Here is a 15,693-nt window from a genome sequence, read left to right as displayed (position 1 = left end):
GAAGTGGATTTTCTGGAGCTACAGAAGCCCAATTGGCGCGCTCTCAACGGCGTTGGAAAGTAGACATCCTGGGCTTTCCAGCAATATATGATAGTCCATACTTTGCCCAAGATTTGATGGCCCAAACCGGCGTTCAAAGTCACCTCAAGAAATCCCAGCGTTAAACGCTGGAACTGGCACCCAAATGGGAGTTAAACGCCCAAACTGGCATAAAAGCTGGCGTTTAACTCCAAGAAGAGTCTCTACACGAAATTGCTTCATTGCTCAGCCCAAGCACACACCAAGTGGGCCCGGAAGTGGATTTTTATGTCATTTACTCATCTTTGTACACCTTAGGCTACTAGTTATCTATAAGTAGGACCTTTTACTATTGTATCTGTAGACTTTGGTAGCTATCTTCGTTTTATGCTATCTTAGATCATTGGGAGGCTGGCCATTCGGCCATGCCTAGACCTTATGCTTATGTATTTTCAACGGTGGAGTTTCTACACACCATAGATTAAGGTGTGGAGCTCTGCTGTACCTCGAGTATTAATGCAATTACTATTGTTCTTCTATTCAATTCCGCTTGTTCTTTGTCCAAGATATCACTTGTTCTTCAACTTGATGAAGGTGATGATCCGTGACACTCATCATCATTCTCACTCATGAACAAGGTGACTGACAACCATTCTTGTTCTACAAGCAATCAAAGCTCTAGTGAATATCTCTTGGATTCCTGATAACACGATGCATGGTTGATCGCCTGACAACCGAGTGCTCGCCTGACAAACGAGCCAGCCATTCCGTGAGATCAGAGTCTTCGTGGTATAGGCGAGAACTGATGGCGGCATTCAAGAGAATCCGGAAGGTCTAACCTTGTCTGTGGTATTCTGAGTAGGATTCAATGATTGAATGACTGTGACGTGCTTCAAACTCCTGAAGGCGGGGCGTTAGTGACAGACGCAAAAGAATCACTGGATTCTATTCCGGCCTGATTGAGAACCGACAGATGGATAGCCGTGCCGTGACAGGGTGCGTTGAACATTTCCAATGAGAGAATGGGAGGTAGCCACTGACAACGGTGAAACCCTTGCATAAGCTTGCCATGGAAAGGAGTAAGAAGGATTGGATGAAGACTGTAGGAAAGCAGAGAGACGGAAGGGAAGGCATCTTCATGCGCTTATCTGAAGCTCTCACCAATGATATACATAAGTATCTCTATCTTTATCTTTTATGTTATTTTCATTTATCACTATACCCATTTGAGTCTGCCTGACTGAGATTTACAAGGTGACCATAGCTTGCTTCATACTAACAATCTCCGTGGGATCGACCCTTACTCACGTAAGGTATTACTTGGACGACCCAGTGCACTTGCTGGTTAGTTGTGCGAAGTTGTGTAATGCCATGGGATTGAACTACCAAGTTTTTGGAGTTCATGACCGGGGATTATGAGAGTTGTGAAAAGTATTGTTCACAATTTCGCGCACCAGTACACCGTTGACTCATCGACCTGATCCCCAAGTCGAACAGGAGAGGTCTTCAACACAGTGACTGTCCCAGCCATGGTCGACTGTACCCCTAGCATCCAACGTGGCAACTCGGCATACAACTCTTCTCAATCTCCATATATTTGTGCTACTGCCTTCTGTTTTGCCATCCAAACCTTCCTGTAACTAGGCCTGAACCCGTAATAAGCTTCTGTTGCTTGTTGCAAGACCTTTACCATAACCACAGCATCCTCCCTAACCAACGAATAAATCCTCACACAGATAACGTGGTAATCAAGCTGTTGGTGATCACTGGAAATAGAGGTGGCCAAGCAAGTGTGCAGACCGTTGTACCTCCTAACCTCCCAAGTGCCCTTTCGTGCACGAAGCAATATGCGAATCAACCAACTACAACTTTTGCCGAACTCCTTACATTTTTCATGATACTTCAGATGATCCGATTCCAATACTCTGTACTCAACACCTCGACGGATGCTATAGTCCTTCACACTCAGAACAACTTTATCTTTATTCTGGAATGATTGCCCAATCTGAAATTCTGTAGAAGAACCCCCAATTGTAGCACCTCCGTCTGCCTGTTGACCCAGAGCCTCCAAGTTTAGAGTGGAGAAGTGTGGAGGGTACTACTGTGTGCCAGAACTTGATGGCCCGTGCTGTGTATGGGGATTGGCACCTGTTCATCATCGCTGTCCCCAATGATATCTACAGGCTCTTGGTCAGAGTCATCGTCCTGCATTGCATTCTCTATTTGATCAGGTTCCCTAAAGCCTTGAACATCATGAATCATGCCACTACCGGTATCTACCTCAAATGCCTGCTGCCAGACCCCAGGATTCTCCAATGGTACAGAAGCAACTGCTTCCGTTCGATCTAAATCAGCCGCAAAGGAAGGGGATGCGACCTGCGAAACAGATGGTCCGGCCGCAGGCATCGAACTAGATGCACCGCCCGCGGCAGTCGAGCTATGAATTGGAGCTGTTGCCCCAAAACTATCGACACCAACCTCCAACTTTGCATACAACTCGTGTATTCTGACATCCGGAAAACTCCTAACATAATGAAAAAGAAACCTAATATCTTCATCGGCTGTTAGCACAAACGTATCATACTTAACACCGGTCGAGACAACTGCGATGGAAATCTTGTAGAATAGCTTCTTCACCCACTTGCTCCCAAATATCCTAAACTTCTGCAAGATGCTGTTCTTTACATCTGACAAAGTGCTTGATGAACTGATAAATACACTCAATGGTTCTCTGTCAGTGAACTTCACACCATATTTTTTGCTTCTTTTAATTTTCCCAGAGCAATGCACTAAGACAAGAAAACTCTCTTTCTCACTTGCCATTGTGATATCTCTTCTGTTCAGCAGCTTGAATCTCACTCATATATATATATATAATTCTTCTCCTTATAAACCGTGGCAACTAACAAGGATTTCTGCGTTTACAAGACCCTTCATAAACTGTGGTTACCTATCACGGTTTATGGTCATTCTTACTCACTCATAAACCGTGCCAGCTTACAACAGTTTATATATAAATTAGAAACCGTGGTTACCTATCACAGTTTACATAATAATAAATCAGGATATGCACGTAAGGAAGTTACAATTGTTGCATTGAGGTAAACCTTTCTCTCTTTTATTTTATTCAAGTCAATTGCCCAAAAATTTAAATGAATTATATAAAATGATTTTACTTGTAAAAATGATAAAAAAATAAATAGTGAATTATAAATATAAATTAATTAAAATAATAAATTGTATATTTTATGGTGAAATTGTTAGAATGTTAATTATTATTATTATTATTATTATTATTATTATTATTATTATTGGGAGGTTTGGTGTTGTCATACTGATGCATGTATCATATATTGTGGGTTCAAGTAGAGGGGATTAGGGTGGGTTACCGAAGAGTGAATGAGGACTTGAAGAGCTTTCCAATTGTATGAATCACGGTGAATCTAAAAAATGGATGGGTTAGCAGTGGCCCTGAATATTTACAGTCAACAGTATGTATATTTATTTTGAAATTAAAATGTGTTGGGAATGTAATCTACTACATATAATGATTACATAGCTAATGAATAAAGTTGAGGATTCTTAATCTTTTTTGGTTACCGTGTCAAAAAAGTAACATCTTGTTATCATCTCCTTTGAATCAGTTTTTGATTCATTTATATTTGTTTTTTATTAAGAAAAAAAAAGAATTTGGGGAAAATGAAAGCAAATATCCTATTAGAAGGTTTTCATATGTTCCAATGTAGGGGTGTTCGCAGTGCAGTTTGGATCGGTTTTGAGTCAAAAATTCATTCGATTCGAACACTAATTTTATTTGCGGTGCGGTTTGGATTGGATGATGTTTTAAAAAAATCCGATCCGATCCGATCCAATTTCAAGCGGTTTGGATTGGATTGGATTTGCGGTTTTGTAAATTAAAAAAATTAAATACATATAACAAGTTTTAACATCAAATTTTAAATAATTAACAATGACATAATAAGTCTCAACAATATCTTAAAAAACTAACGATAACATAACATAGAAATAAAATTATAGGTTAGTTAAAATAAATAATAAATAACATTTTGAACATAAACTATTTATTAAATAATAATAATACATGAATAATATAAAAATATATAATAAATTAAACATGTTATAAGTATAATTATAAATATAATAATAAAATAATAATATTATAACACATTGTGCGGTTTGGATTGGATTGGATCGGTTTTAAAAAGTAGATCCGAAATCCGATCCGATCCAGCGGTTTGTAAAAAATAAAATCCAATCAGATCTAAATTAGTGCGGTTTTAATCGGTTTCGGTTTGGATTGGATTGGATGAGCGGTTTAATTTGGATCGGTTTGGATTTGAACACCCCTATTCCAATGTATTATAGTGGAACAAAGCTATACCAATAACATAACGATTGCAGGTAATTTATTTGTCGTATTCTATATAGTATAATTCCAAATTCATCCCTAAGCTAAAAAGGCAAAATACCAAAAGGGCAGTGAAGAAGAGGACAAGCATAGTTATATTTGGCTATAAACAGCTCTAAGCCAATGAACTAAATGGCATTGGATTATTATGGACTGGCCTTGTATGTTTGAAACAGTGAGTAGTGTTCAAGTGATAGAATATTAATTTTTTGTCTCTACTATTAAAATTTTTAGGATTTGAACATCTATTATCTATATACATGATTCAACTGGGTACAAAGGCCTACTATAAAAAAGGATAAATAATATTAATAAACTAAATAAATTTAAATATTACATGAAGGTCTCAAATAAAAAAATGTACATACATATCTCATGTATATTTATAACAATATATAAAAAGAATATATAAATTTGGTCTCCAATCTTATCTTTTTAATTTATTCCTATTATTATTTTTCAAAAGCATTCAGTTATTCTCTAACCAATTTTTATAATTATTAAAATTTGTATATGAATATTTATTTATTTATTTTTAAGATTTTAATTACTTTAATTCTAAAAGTATTGAATATTTTTATTTTATTTATAATGTAATTAATAATATTTTATTTTATTTAATATCTAATAAATTTAGATTCTGATTTTTTCTATTTTTTCACCATAATTAAATTGGCATAGTCCCTTTAATTGATTTGTAATTTTAATTTCTGTCGTAATAATATTGTTTCTTAATGTAATACTTAAACATTTTTATTTATTTTATACCGATAGTAATTTTTTATTTTATTTAATATCTAATAAATTAAAAAATATATATATGAGTTTTATGTCCGATTCTTTCTTTATAATGAGGTGCCCAATTCTTTCTTTTCATTTTATCTAACACAACATATACAGTTATTCTATAAAGTTAAACAAATGTCACGTTGACTTAACATTTTCTTTTCTATATCTATATGTAAGAACCCAACTTCCTGTGTAAGAATTCTACGCGATAACCCCCATGAAAATATTTCTGTTCTCTTTAATAGTGTGATAATTCAAAACATTGTTTCATTGAATAATATTGGTCATTTTTGATAGTCACTTCCTGTCTTTTTTCCATTCTTATATTCTCCTCTTCTCCTCAACAACTCTTACTTGATTGCTCAAAAATATCATATACATAACATATAATTTCCTCTCTTGCGCTACTGTCTCATTAAAATTTGTCTCTACCTCTGCATTGTATATCTTATACGGTGAATAAATATATATAAAGATTTTCTTAAAAATGATGAATTTATTTATTATATTTTTTATTTAATTTATATTATAAATAATAATTTTTTATTTTATTTAATACTTAATAAATTTAGCCATTTACTTAAATAAAATGATTGAGAAAAATCTTCACTCAAATGCAACAATTGCAATTTCTTTTATTTGGGTGTCCTAATTCATTATTATGTATTACCACATTTCACTTTTTACACATAAACTGTGACAGGTAAGCACTATTTATAAAGTGACCAAGATGAGCATAAACCGTGGTAACTAAGCACGGTTTATGAAGAGAGAACTTTAATCATAAAACCTTGTTACTTTCTATATATATGAGTAAGATTCAAGCTGTTGAAGAGAAGTATTTTACAATGGCAAGTGAGGAAGAGAGTTTTCTAAATAATAAGGGCAAATCACACTATTAAATCAGAATAGAGGAGAAATTACATGATTCAACCAAAGCAAAAAATGTAACATGGATCAACTAGAAGCGTATTTTTATGTAATTCGAATCAAACTAATTCGAATTACAAAGCAACAGTAATTCGAAGTTGATCAATTCAAAATATACCGCCAAAATTCGTACGTAATTCGAATCTATGCATGCAGATTGACCAGTGTAGTTCGAATTACACTCATTCGAATTATAAGGGATGCAATTCGAATTACAAAAAAAAAATATCTAGAATATGTTAATCAGATTTTTTATTTCTATTATAAAATATAAAAAAATTTAATTCTCAAAAAAATATGTTATTTTTTAGGATTTAATTTCTTTTACTGTGTTTTCATAAAGTTTACACAAAATTCACCTATTATATTGACTAAATTTATTTATTTACATAAAATTTGTTTATAAACTCAGCAAACTTGTTTACGTTTTAATACGATTTAAATTGTATTAATATATTTTTATAAATTTTAATCAATTTAATTTTATTTAAATAATTAGATTTTTAAATTATAAAATTTGTATTAGTTTATAATTTAAAATGTAAATAGATATAATTTAAATTAAGGATTTATAAAATTGTATGTATTCGTATTATTGTACTCATATGATTAAATTATTTATTCGATTTTAAAAAAATAACAATGGTTAATATTTTTTTATATTTTATAATAATAAAAAAACGGTCCAGAATGTGGCCCATCTAATTCCACTAGCCTAAACAAATAATACCGTCCGTGATCGACTCACGTTAATGTCATGGCTGGATTAAAAACTCATTAGGACATGCTAGACTTTATTATGGTCAGTCAATGGGTAAATGGATCAATCAATCTGATTCCACCCTGATCCATATTGTGTTATGCATACAAAGATTTATATCCACCAAATATGATCCATTCATTTATTTTATTTATAAAATGGACGATGATTAAATTTGGTATAGCTTAGTTCCAATAAAGTGGAATGAAATAGGTGAAAACTTTCCTATCCTATTTTCTTGTTCAATTGAGTAGTAGTTACATCATGTATCTAAAAGACATTAAAAATTGGTAAAAAATTATATGAGGTGTTCGTTGTCTGGTATTTTTTTGTATGACTTTACATCATAAAATAATAGCCAAACGTTTACGTTGTGATTGGTTGAAAATATTAGAGACAAGTCATATTTATTGAAAAATAGGAAAGGCAAAAAATCAATGCAAACAGTTATATATTACTCTAAAAAAATGAGCCACATTTTTAATGAAATGCAAGTAAAAATTAATACTTTCACATATTTGTTTTTTGTGATACGATAACAATGTATTATACTGTCGTTGTTATTATTTGGAATGAGATTTGTTTTGTTATGATTTGGATCTCTATAGCGGATCAACTTTAGTTTTTTTTTTTTTAATTTTGATTACCTTTTCGTTATTTAAGTATAATTAAACTATAAAAATATAACAACACTTATCTATCTGTTTTGGTTTTATTATTTTATTTTTATTATTTTTTATAAATTTTATAATATTATGTTTTTGTTTTTATGTCATTATCATTTTAATACTTTTTTATTTTGAGAATTTAATAAATTTTTACGAGTTGAGCTTTTATTTAAAATTTTTAAAAATTTTCCCTTTTTTAATTTAAAAATTTATATTCTAATTTACTTGCTGATTCAATCCTATTTATAATTTATATTTTTTTTACTAATTTATATTTCGTAGAACATATTTTTAAATTTGGCTAAACAAACAACTAAAAAAAAGTTATTTTTACCATCTTTATGTGAGTAAAATTAGTTTAGGGTGAATGTGAAATCGGACTCACGTGGATTTTGGTTGGGCCGATAGGAGGGGGCGGTGTTAATGGATATATCCATGAATCATAAAATGCTTTCCTCATACTTTTCTTAGTGGTGTCAGAACTCTTCGTTTTCCCCGTATTCTTCGAAGATACAACCATAGTTGCATGTGTTAATGGTCATGACGACCGAAGCTGGTCGTTTTTCCTTCTATGCCGTTCGAAGAGGTCGTGTCCCAGGTATTTACAGGTCATAGGAGGAATGCGAGTATCAGGTGAACGGGTTCCGGAACAATGAACACCGTGGCTTCCATGATCTGTCGGAAGCCTTGGCTTGGCTGCGTAGTGCCGCATCTCTTCTCGCTCGTCGGCCAACACCACATGCTCAACCGGTGAGAAGAAGACCATCAAGATTGTTAGAAGGTTATTTCTGTTCACTCCCTTCGTGTCAGAAAGTTTCTTTCGTCCTCATGGCAGCTGACAACTTGGACTCTAGAGATGGCAGTGGTGGCAGCAACCCTACTGGAGTGACTGGTGAGCACGAACATCATTTATATTATTTTTAATCTTCAATATGTATTTTTCTTGAAGCACTCCTGTAAAGGCAGAGTAATGGTGATGTGGTAGATGTGCATTATTCTGAAACAATAACTTGGTTTGGCTCGTGCAGTTACGGATACAGGGACAGACGATCGTTTCGTGTATGTGGAAGACATGGAGTAGATGTTGATGCGAGCATGCTCGTTTTTTCAAATTGGTTCTCCCCTTTTTGTTCCTCAGGAAATCAACACGAACAATGAGCGTGTGCTGTTCGGATTCACGGTGGTTTTGCCTCACAATAGCAGAGGTATAGATCTTGTGGCTCATAGTCCTTTGTGCTATGAGGAATGTGTTGCTCGTCAAGAAATTTCCTTCACAATGCTTGATAAAATTCTTGGGTCTACTGGTTATCCCATTCATGATTACAACTATCGTATCTTGGAGTGGCTCAACGAACGTTTGAATCAGTCGAGGGCTGACGAAGTAGGTAGATTGATTGAGCGAATTTGTATACTAGAAAAGAAAATGAGGAACTTTCTGGACAAGTTGAAATGTTTGGGAAGATGTTAGAGGAATAAGGTGCATGCTGGATCATGTAATGCATGTTTCGGATGGAGGTATGCCAGGCTTTGGGACTTCTATGTTAGTGTAATTTAGAACTAGTAGTTTGGCTGTATTTGTTAATGTTTCCTTTTGGGCTAAACTACTTGGGTGGCTGACAAATATCCGTTTGAAACTGATATTATTGCTGCTATTTTGTTCATGATTTGTGTAATGACTTAAATGTAATCTAGTCGTTAATGTTATGCCATTTTATTTTGGGGTTAGATACAGGTGTTATTATGACAATTTAAGTTGCTTCTGGACTGCACGAGTATCCAACTCGTTGCACAAGTAATATCTAAATGAATGGAACACAAGGCAGTCTCTTAATTTTTCCCTAATAACAATTTCTTCCATGTTAACCAGGGAACTCAGTTTCATGGTGGTACACTAATTCAAAGTTTTTTCTCAAAAGAAATAAGTATTTTCTAATATGTTGCTTCAGCCCTAACATTTTTACGAAACTAAATTATGTTAACATCTACTTGATCCGTGTATGTAATTTAGCTAGAATGACGTTCTATATTTAGAAACTTAATTTCAGAGGGTGAAAATCACAGTGCCATAAGGTTGTGGTTCTGCTGACTAATTTACAAAAAAATTAACGGACCAAAAATTGATAATGGGGTGGCAATACATGTAGTGGCAAGCTGATGCAAATATAGGTTTTCAGTCGGCCTTGCATGTTGGGCCTCATGGATGACTTTTGCATCCAATCAATCAGTCTGTAGTCGGAAAGAATGTTTCGGCAAGAACGGGTATTTTGGAAGAAACAGCAGATAATCAATACATCGAAATGTGTGAGAAGCAAAAATCCGAGATTTGAAACCTTCTCTCTCTAAAATGCACCTCTTTTAGTACTTTTTGCTGTCTAATCCGAAAGTATGCTTCTTTGAGACCATGAATTTTCTGTAGTACTCCCAAGCCTTTCTTCTCATGAACCTACAACACTTGGGCCTTACATCTACAAGCCCATGACTTCAACTTTTTCAATATGAGGTAAGGCATATCTCCAACATATTGCATCCCGCAATCTCTTTATTTGGCCCATGTGAACTTGGCGCCAATTATGTTGGTGCAATCTTTTCTGCTCTGCGTCGTTGGAGGCAGACATGAAAAACACAGGAAAAGCTACTCTGCTGAATGTTGGGGGTCTTCATATGACTTCAAAAGATGACTCCGGTGTGAAAGAGGCAAAGCAGATGCTGGCTATGACTGAGGAGGTATTTTCCACATCGGATGATCCTATCGTCGACATGTTCAACAAAGTGCGTGAGGTGGGTTGCATAAGGATCATTTCCAAATGGATCTCTTTAGTTGATGTTATCTTTCAACTGTGTGTCTATATTTTTTAAGAAATTTATTTTCTTTAGGTTTCCAGATTTTGCTTGGATCTGATGGAGCAACCAGATCTATTGTTGAGACTCATGCAGAGGAGATTGAAAAGCTTAAGCGTACAATTGATGGTCACGCAGGCGAGGGTCGATCGTGAAAACCTAGCGGAGTAGGGCTTGGGCGTCGTCTTCGTTGAAGCAGAAGAGGTCGAGGTGCTTGCCGGTGGAGGCTCTGGCAACCAGCAAGAACTCCTCCCATGGGTTGCTGAGTGCATACACGGGGAGGTCGTGGAGGAACAGAAAATCGACAGGGAGGTCGTGGAGGGGAGGCGATTCGAACAGAGCTTTGTCTTCTTCCTGGCCAAAGTCAAAACGAACAGAGCTTGGGAGAAAAAAACCAGAGTGGAGACGAGACGAAGAAAGCTTCGGAGAAAGAAGAGCAGAGAGAAAATGGACTAATGAAGACACCTCCTTTTTCTTCTTCTTTGCCCAGAACCCTAAACAAGATCAACATCATTTTTTATCTTTTTTATTTTTCATATATGTTTTTGTTTTAAACTTTGATTTTTAAATTATTTCAGATTTAAAAATGTAAAACTAAAGTTAATTTAATTTTGACTAAATTATAAGGATTGAGGTAGTTTTTGTCCAATATTAAAAAAAGATATTTAAATTTTTTTGTAAAATTAAATAAAAATATTTTTTATTTTTATTAAAGTATAAGGATAGTTTAGTAAAAGTATTGATATGATATATATTTTAAAAAAGAAAAATTGATTTATGATGTGGAAAATATAATCCATGTGTCGTGTTTTAATTTGTCCATGTTTTTATCGTATTGGTACATAAATTTATCATCGTATCGAAGCAAACACCATATATATATATATATATATATATATATATATATATATATATATATATATATATATATATATATATATATATATGAGAAGTGCTAGGGGACGACCAGATTTTATAATTTGTAGCTATCAATAGTATTTTTAATGGTGTGAGATTTTATCTAATGGTGGAGAATTACTCATTTTTCTTTTGCTGGCTATATATATATATATATATATATATATATATATATATATATATATATATATATATATATATATATCAATTAATCTACACATACAAGCCTTTTCACTATACAAGTCTTACAAGTTCTCAATATCCCTTATCCTTAAAACGTGCTTTTTATGCCACGTATGTTTCTCACGCCTCCTTAACAGATTTTTTTAATCAATCAATGCGCGAATATATAACTTTCTTTTTCAAAAGAATTTTGTTTTCTTTTTCGAATTTCGTCTGCGTTTTCTTGCCTTCTCTCTTCAATCTCTGTCTTCTCCTTCACTGTTTACGTAAGTTTCTCTCTCTGTTCTCTTTCTTCGATTTTCTCGTTTTTTATTGTTTCTAAAATTAAGCTCTGAAATCATTTTGAAGATAATGGATTATTCAACTTCAGATTGTCAGCTGAACTAGATTAAAGTGGATTTTGAATTTGAATCCAATGAAGTTTCTGAGGTGTAGTTTAATTCTAGTTAATAATTGAATCTGAATTTGAATCCAGTTAGTAGTTTATGATTGTGTAGCTGAATAATACGTGGACTTTGCTTGTGAAATTTGTTATTTATTGTTCTTTATTTGAATTAAATCTAATGTACTAGTTCTGATGACTTTTCTGCATTTTATATCAGATGTTCGAGTGTAAATCAGGAATATTTAGATGTATTTTAGGAAAATTTGGGTGTATTTACAGTTTATGAATTTTCATCTCATTGAGGGTGAATTGTCTTATTCTTTTAGTGTAATTGTTTTAGTTTCTATTTAATGATGATTCATGAATCTGATTTTTGTTATTTTTTATGATGGTTTTATAGTTCTATTTGCATTCTATAGTTTATGCTTGTTTTAATATGTTGTATTTTGTGTGTATTTTGCAGTCCCTCTATGGTATTGATGGGCAGTTTATTCCCCACATACAAGCGTTTTTTTCATACAAGTCTTTACAAGTCTTCTCCTCCTTTTATTGTTTTGAATCCAATCAAGTGGTTGAGGTGTGGTTCAATTTAGAAGAAAAAAATATAGCATTAGAGAAAACATTTTTCTATACAAAAATGTTATTTGTACACTAAAATCAGCTACTAAAATCAGCCACCAATGTATTTGTGTATAAATACATGTGTGGTTTAATTTATTTTCAATGTATATTTGTATTCCAATATGTATTTTATACTGGTGGCTAATTTTAGTGTACACGTAGCATAACTCATTTCTGTATTTGCAGCAAATTTGGGTGTAAAACGAAGATATTTAAGTGTAACACGAAGATATTTAGGTGTAACACGAAGATATTTGGGTGTATTTTTATTCTAATAAGTTCTGCATAATTTAGAACTTTTTCTCTTCCTCCTCCTCATTTTCTGCTGCTTCTTTTTTTTCATCATTATCACTGTCTTCTTCTTCTTTTTTCTTATTCGTTTTTTCCTTTTTGTTTTACCTTCTCAAATTTCTTCTTGTTTTACTCTCTCAACAAGAATAAAAACAAAAAATCAAACAAAGCAGAAGAAGAAACACATAATGCTCTAAAATTACTTGGAAAAGGATGAACTTACATTCATTAAACTAAAAGAAAGAAAAAAATAAGGAAAAGAAGAAGAAAAAAATACAGCATTATAGGAAATATTTTTCTGTACAAATATGCTATTTATACACTAAAATCAACCACTAAAATCAGCCACCAATGTATTTGTGTATAAATACATGTGTGGTTTAATTTATTTTCAATGTATATTTGTATTCTAGTATATATTTTATACTGGTGGCTGATTTTAGTGTACACGTAGCATAACTCATTTCTGTATTTATAGCAAATTTGGGTGTAAAACGAAGATATTTGGGTGTAACACGAAGATATTTGGGTGTATTTTAAGGAATTTTGGGTGTATTTTTATTCTAATAAGTTTTGCATAATTCAGAACTCTTCTTCTTCTTCCTCCTCATCTTTTGCTGGTTTTTTTTCATCATTATCACAATCTTTTTCTTCTTTTTTTTCTTATTCATCTTTTTTTTTTATTTTACCTTCTCAAGTTTCTTCTTGTTTTACTCTCTTAACAAGAATAAAAACAAAAAACCAAACAAAGTAAAAGAAGAAACACATAATATTGCAAAACTTACATTCATTTAACTAAAAGAAAGAAAGCAATAAAAAAAAGAAGAAAAAATTACAGCTTTAGAGGAAACATTTTTATGTACAAAAATGCTATTTGTACACTAAAATCATCCACCAATGTATTTGTGTATAAATACATGTGTGGTTTAATTTATTTTCAATGTATATTTGTATTCCAGTATGTATTTTATACTGCTGGATAATTTTGGTGGTTGATTTTAGTGTACATGTAGCATAACTCATTTCTGTATTTGTAGTAAAATTGGATGTAATACGAAGATATTTGGGTGTAAACGAAGATATTTGAGTGTATTATTATTCTGATAGGTTCTGCATAATTCAGAACTCTTCCTCTTCCTCTTCCTCATCTTCTGCTATTTCTTCTTCTTCATCTTCTTATTTCATATTCTCATAATTCTTTTTGTTAGGAAAAAATTAAACAAAGAAAAAAATACATAATATTGCAAAATCAAAAGAATAAGGAGGAGAAACACGACAGATAAAGATGAAACACGTAAAGAAAAAGGAGAAGAAACACAATGAAAAAGGAAAAGAAGAAGGAAGAAGAGGAGAAGGAGAAACGTGAAGAAAAACGACAGTTGTGGTTTTCATTGAGGAAGAAGAAGAGTTGTTCATAATGGTGAAGGAAAACGTGATGCGCGTGTTAACACACTTTTGTGGGTGAGCATAACTTTTGTGGGTGAGCATAACTTTTGTTAGGTTTGATCCTTCTAAAACTTGTAAGTCAAAAAAACTTATATGTATACCATAAATAAATATATATATATATATATATATGGGTATTGCTAGGAAGCCAAATGGCCTAATTGTACAATGTGTTCAATGGGCTAAATCTTTGGTTTACGAATAAAATGAACATCACCCATACTATCTAGAATAACCATCCGAATACCAGGAATAATAAACATCTCATGTTATAAAAAGTTAATTTTGAGGTTCACCAAGGTTCGAACTCTTGGCCTTCTAGATCTAGAACTCTAATACCACGTCATGAAACCCCTCATCCCAAAAACGTAACCTGACAGAACAATGTAACACTAATGATCATATCTATAATACTTTCTAAACCTCCATTGTACAGATTGTACGCTTAGGCCATTAGCTCCCTATACTTTCTCTATATATATATATATATATATATATGTTAACATTTTAACTATCATTTCTATGTAAAAAAACATTGACGCAAATAGTAGCCACCTAATAATATTCCAAACCTTTAATTTGATATATGTAGGGAGGAATCAATTCCCTCTGGTCTTGGTCATTGGCACCATGACGACCAGCTTTCCTCCGCTACAAACCGCCGTGGCCATCTCCGGCCTAGTCCACGGTGGAAGCCTAAACCGAAAACCATAACACTGCTCGGCAAAACAATCTCCACCATCCATTCCCTTGATCACGATCTTGGTTATTCCAGGAACAATCTCTACAGCCTCTGCACTCACTCGACAAGAAGAAGAGCCTCTACACTTGCACGACGCAACAAATCGGAGAAACTGCGTGGTTTCGTCAATCGAAACGTCGTCGTCTGAATGGAGAGGGAGTTCAAGAACGCTGGCGAACACGTGCGGAAGTCTCCAAAGCTTCTTGGTATTGTTTGGGTTTGGGTTCGATGAAACGATGGCGTTTTGGGAACGATGGTTGGTTCGTTTCTTTGAAGAAGGGTGCACCTTCATCATTGTGAACATTTCTAGTTATTTAGTTAGTTAATTATTATGAATAAGGCCTTGTTTGGATGTATTGATATGGATAATGAAATGAGAGAAGAATGAAGACTCTGAGTGGTTTAATTTGTTACGACCCACTTTCTAATAAGACTTGAAGAGGAAAGTGGCCGATTTATGTTCGTCGATGGTCGTTTATATATACTTTATATAAAGAGATACCGTGACAATATTCTGTTTGACGAAATTACCCTCTATAAAACAACAATAAAATTATTAAAATTTATTATTTTTTATAATTAATTACCGTAATAACTTTAAATTATGTATTTAATTTAATAAGTCAATAATTAATCCGTTTTGTCGTAAAAAATTTTATTTAATAGTTTGTAAGT

General features: G+C 33.1%; 2 protein-coding genes across 2 annotated transcripts; both read right to left on the bottom strand.

Moving 5' to 3' along the window:
- Positions 1-1,600: 1,600 nt before the first annotated feature.
- Positions 1,601-2,841, bottom strand: LOC130965982 (uncharacterized). The gene is made up of 2 exons (XM_057890730.1): positions 2,167-2,841; positions 1,601-2,068 (listed from the first exon to the last, which is right to left on the bottom strand). The coding sequence occupies exons 1-2, from the start codon at positions 2,839-2,841 to the stop codon at positions 1,601-1,603; spliced, it is 1,143 nt and encodes a 380-aa protein (XP_057746713.1).
- Positions 2,842-14,875: 12,034 nt separating this feature from the next.
- LOC130965981 (uncharacterized) lies at positions 14,876-15,313 on the bottom strand. The gene has a single exon (XM_057890729.1). It carries the CDS (start codon positions 15,311-15,313, stop codon positions 14,876-14,878), a length of 438 nt encoding a protein of 145 aa, XP_057746712.1.
- Positions 15,314-15,693: the final 380 nt, after the last annotated feature.

The sequence above is a fragment of the Arachis stenosperma genome, chromosome 3, assembly GCF_014773155.1.
Source record: "Arachis stenosperma cultivar V10309 chromosome 3, arast.V10309.gnm1.PFL2, whole genome shotgun sequence".
In the NCBI taxonomy this organism is placed as follows: domain Eukaryota; kingdom Viridiplantae; phylum Streptophyta; class Magnoliopsida; order Fabales; family Fabaceae; genus Arachis; species Arachis stenosperma.
Note: the sequence above shows the minus strand (reverse complement) of the source record. Positions and strands in the feature narration are given on the sequence as shown.

What these genes read in the sequence shown, in the direction of transcription:
- LOC130965981 (XM_057890729.1), bottom strand. Translation starts at nt 15,313, where the DNA reads ATGATGAAGGTGCACCCTTCTTCAAAGAAACGAACCAACCATCGTTCC.
- LOC130965982 (XM_057890730.1), bottom strand. Translation starts at nt 2,841, where the DNA reads ATGGCAAGTGAGAAAGAGAGTTTTCTTGTCTTAGTGCATTGCTCTGGG. An exon ending in GGGACAGCGATGATGAACAG is followed by an intron (nt 2,069 to 2,166) that starts GTGCCAATCCCC and finishes CTGGGTCAACAG; the next exon opens with GCAGACGGAGGTGCTACAAT.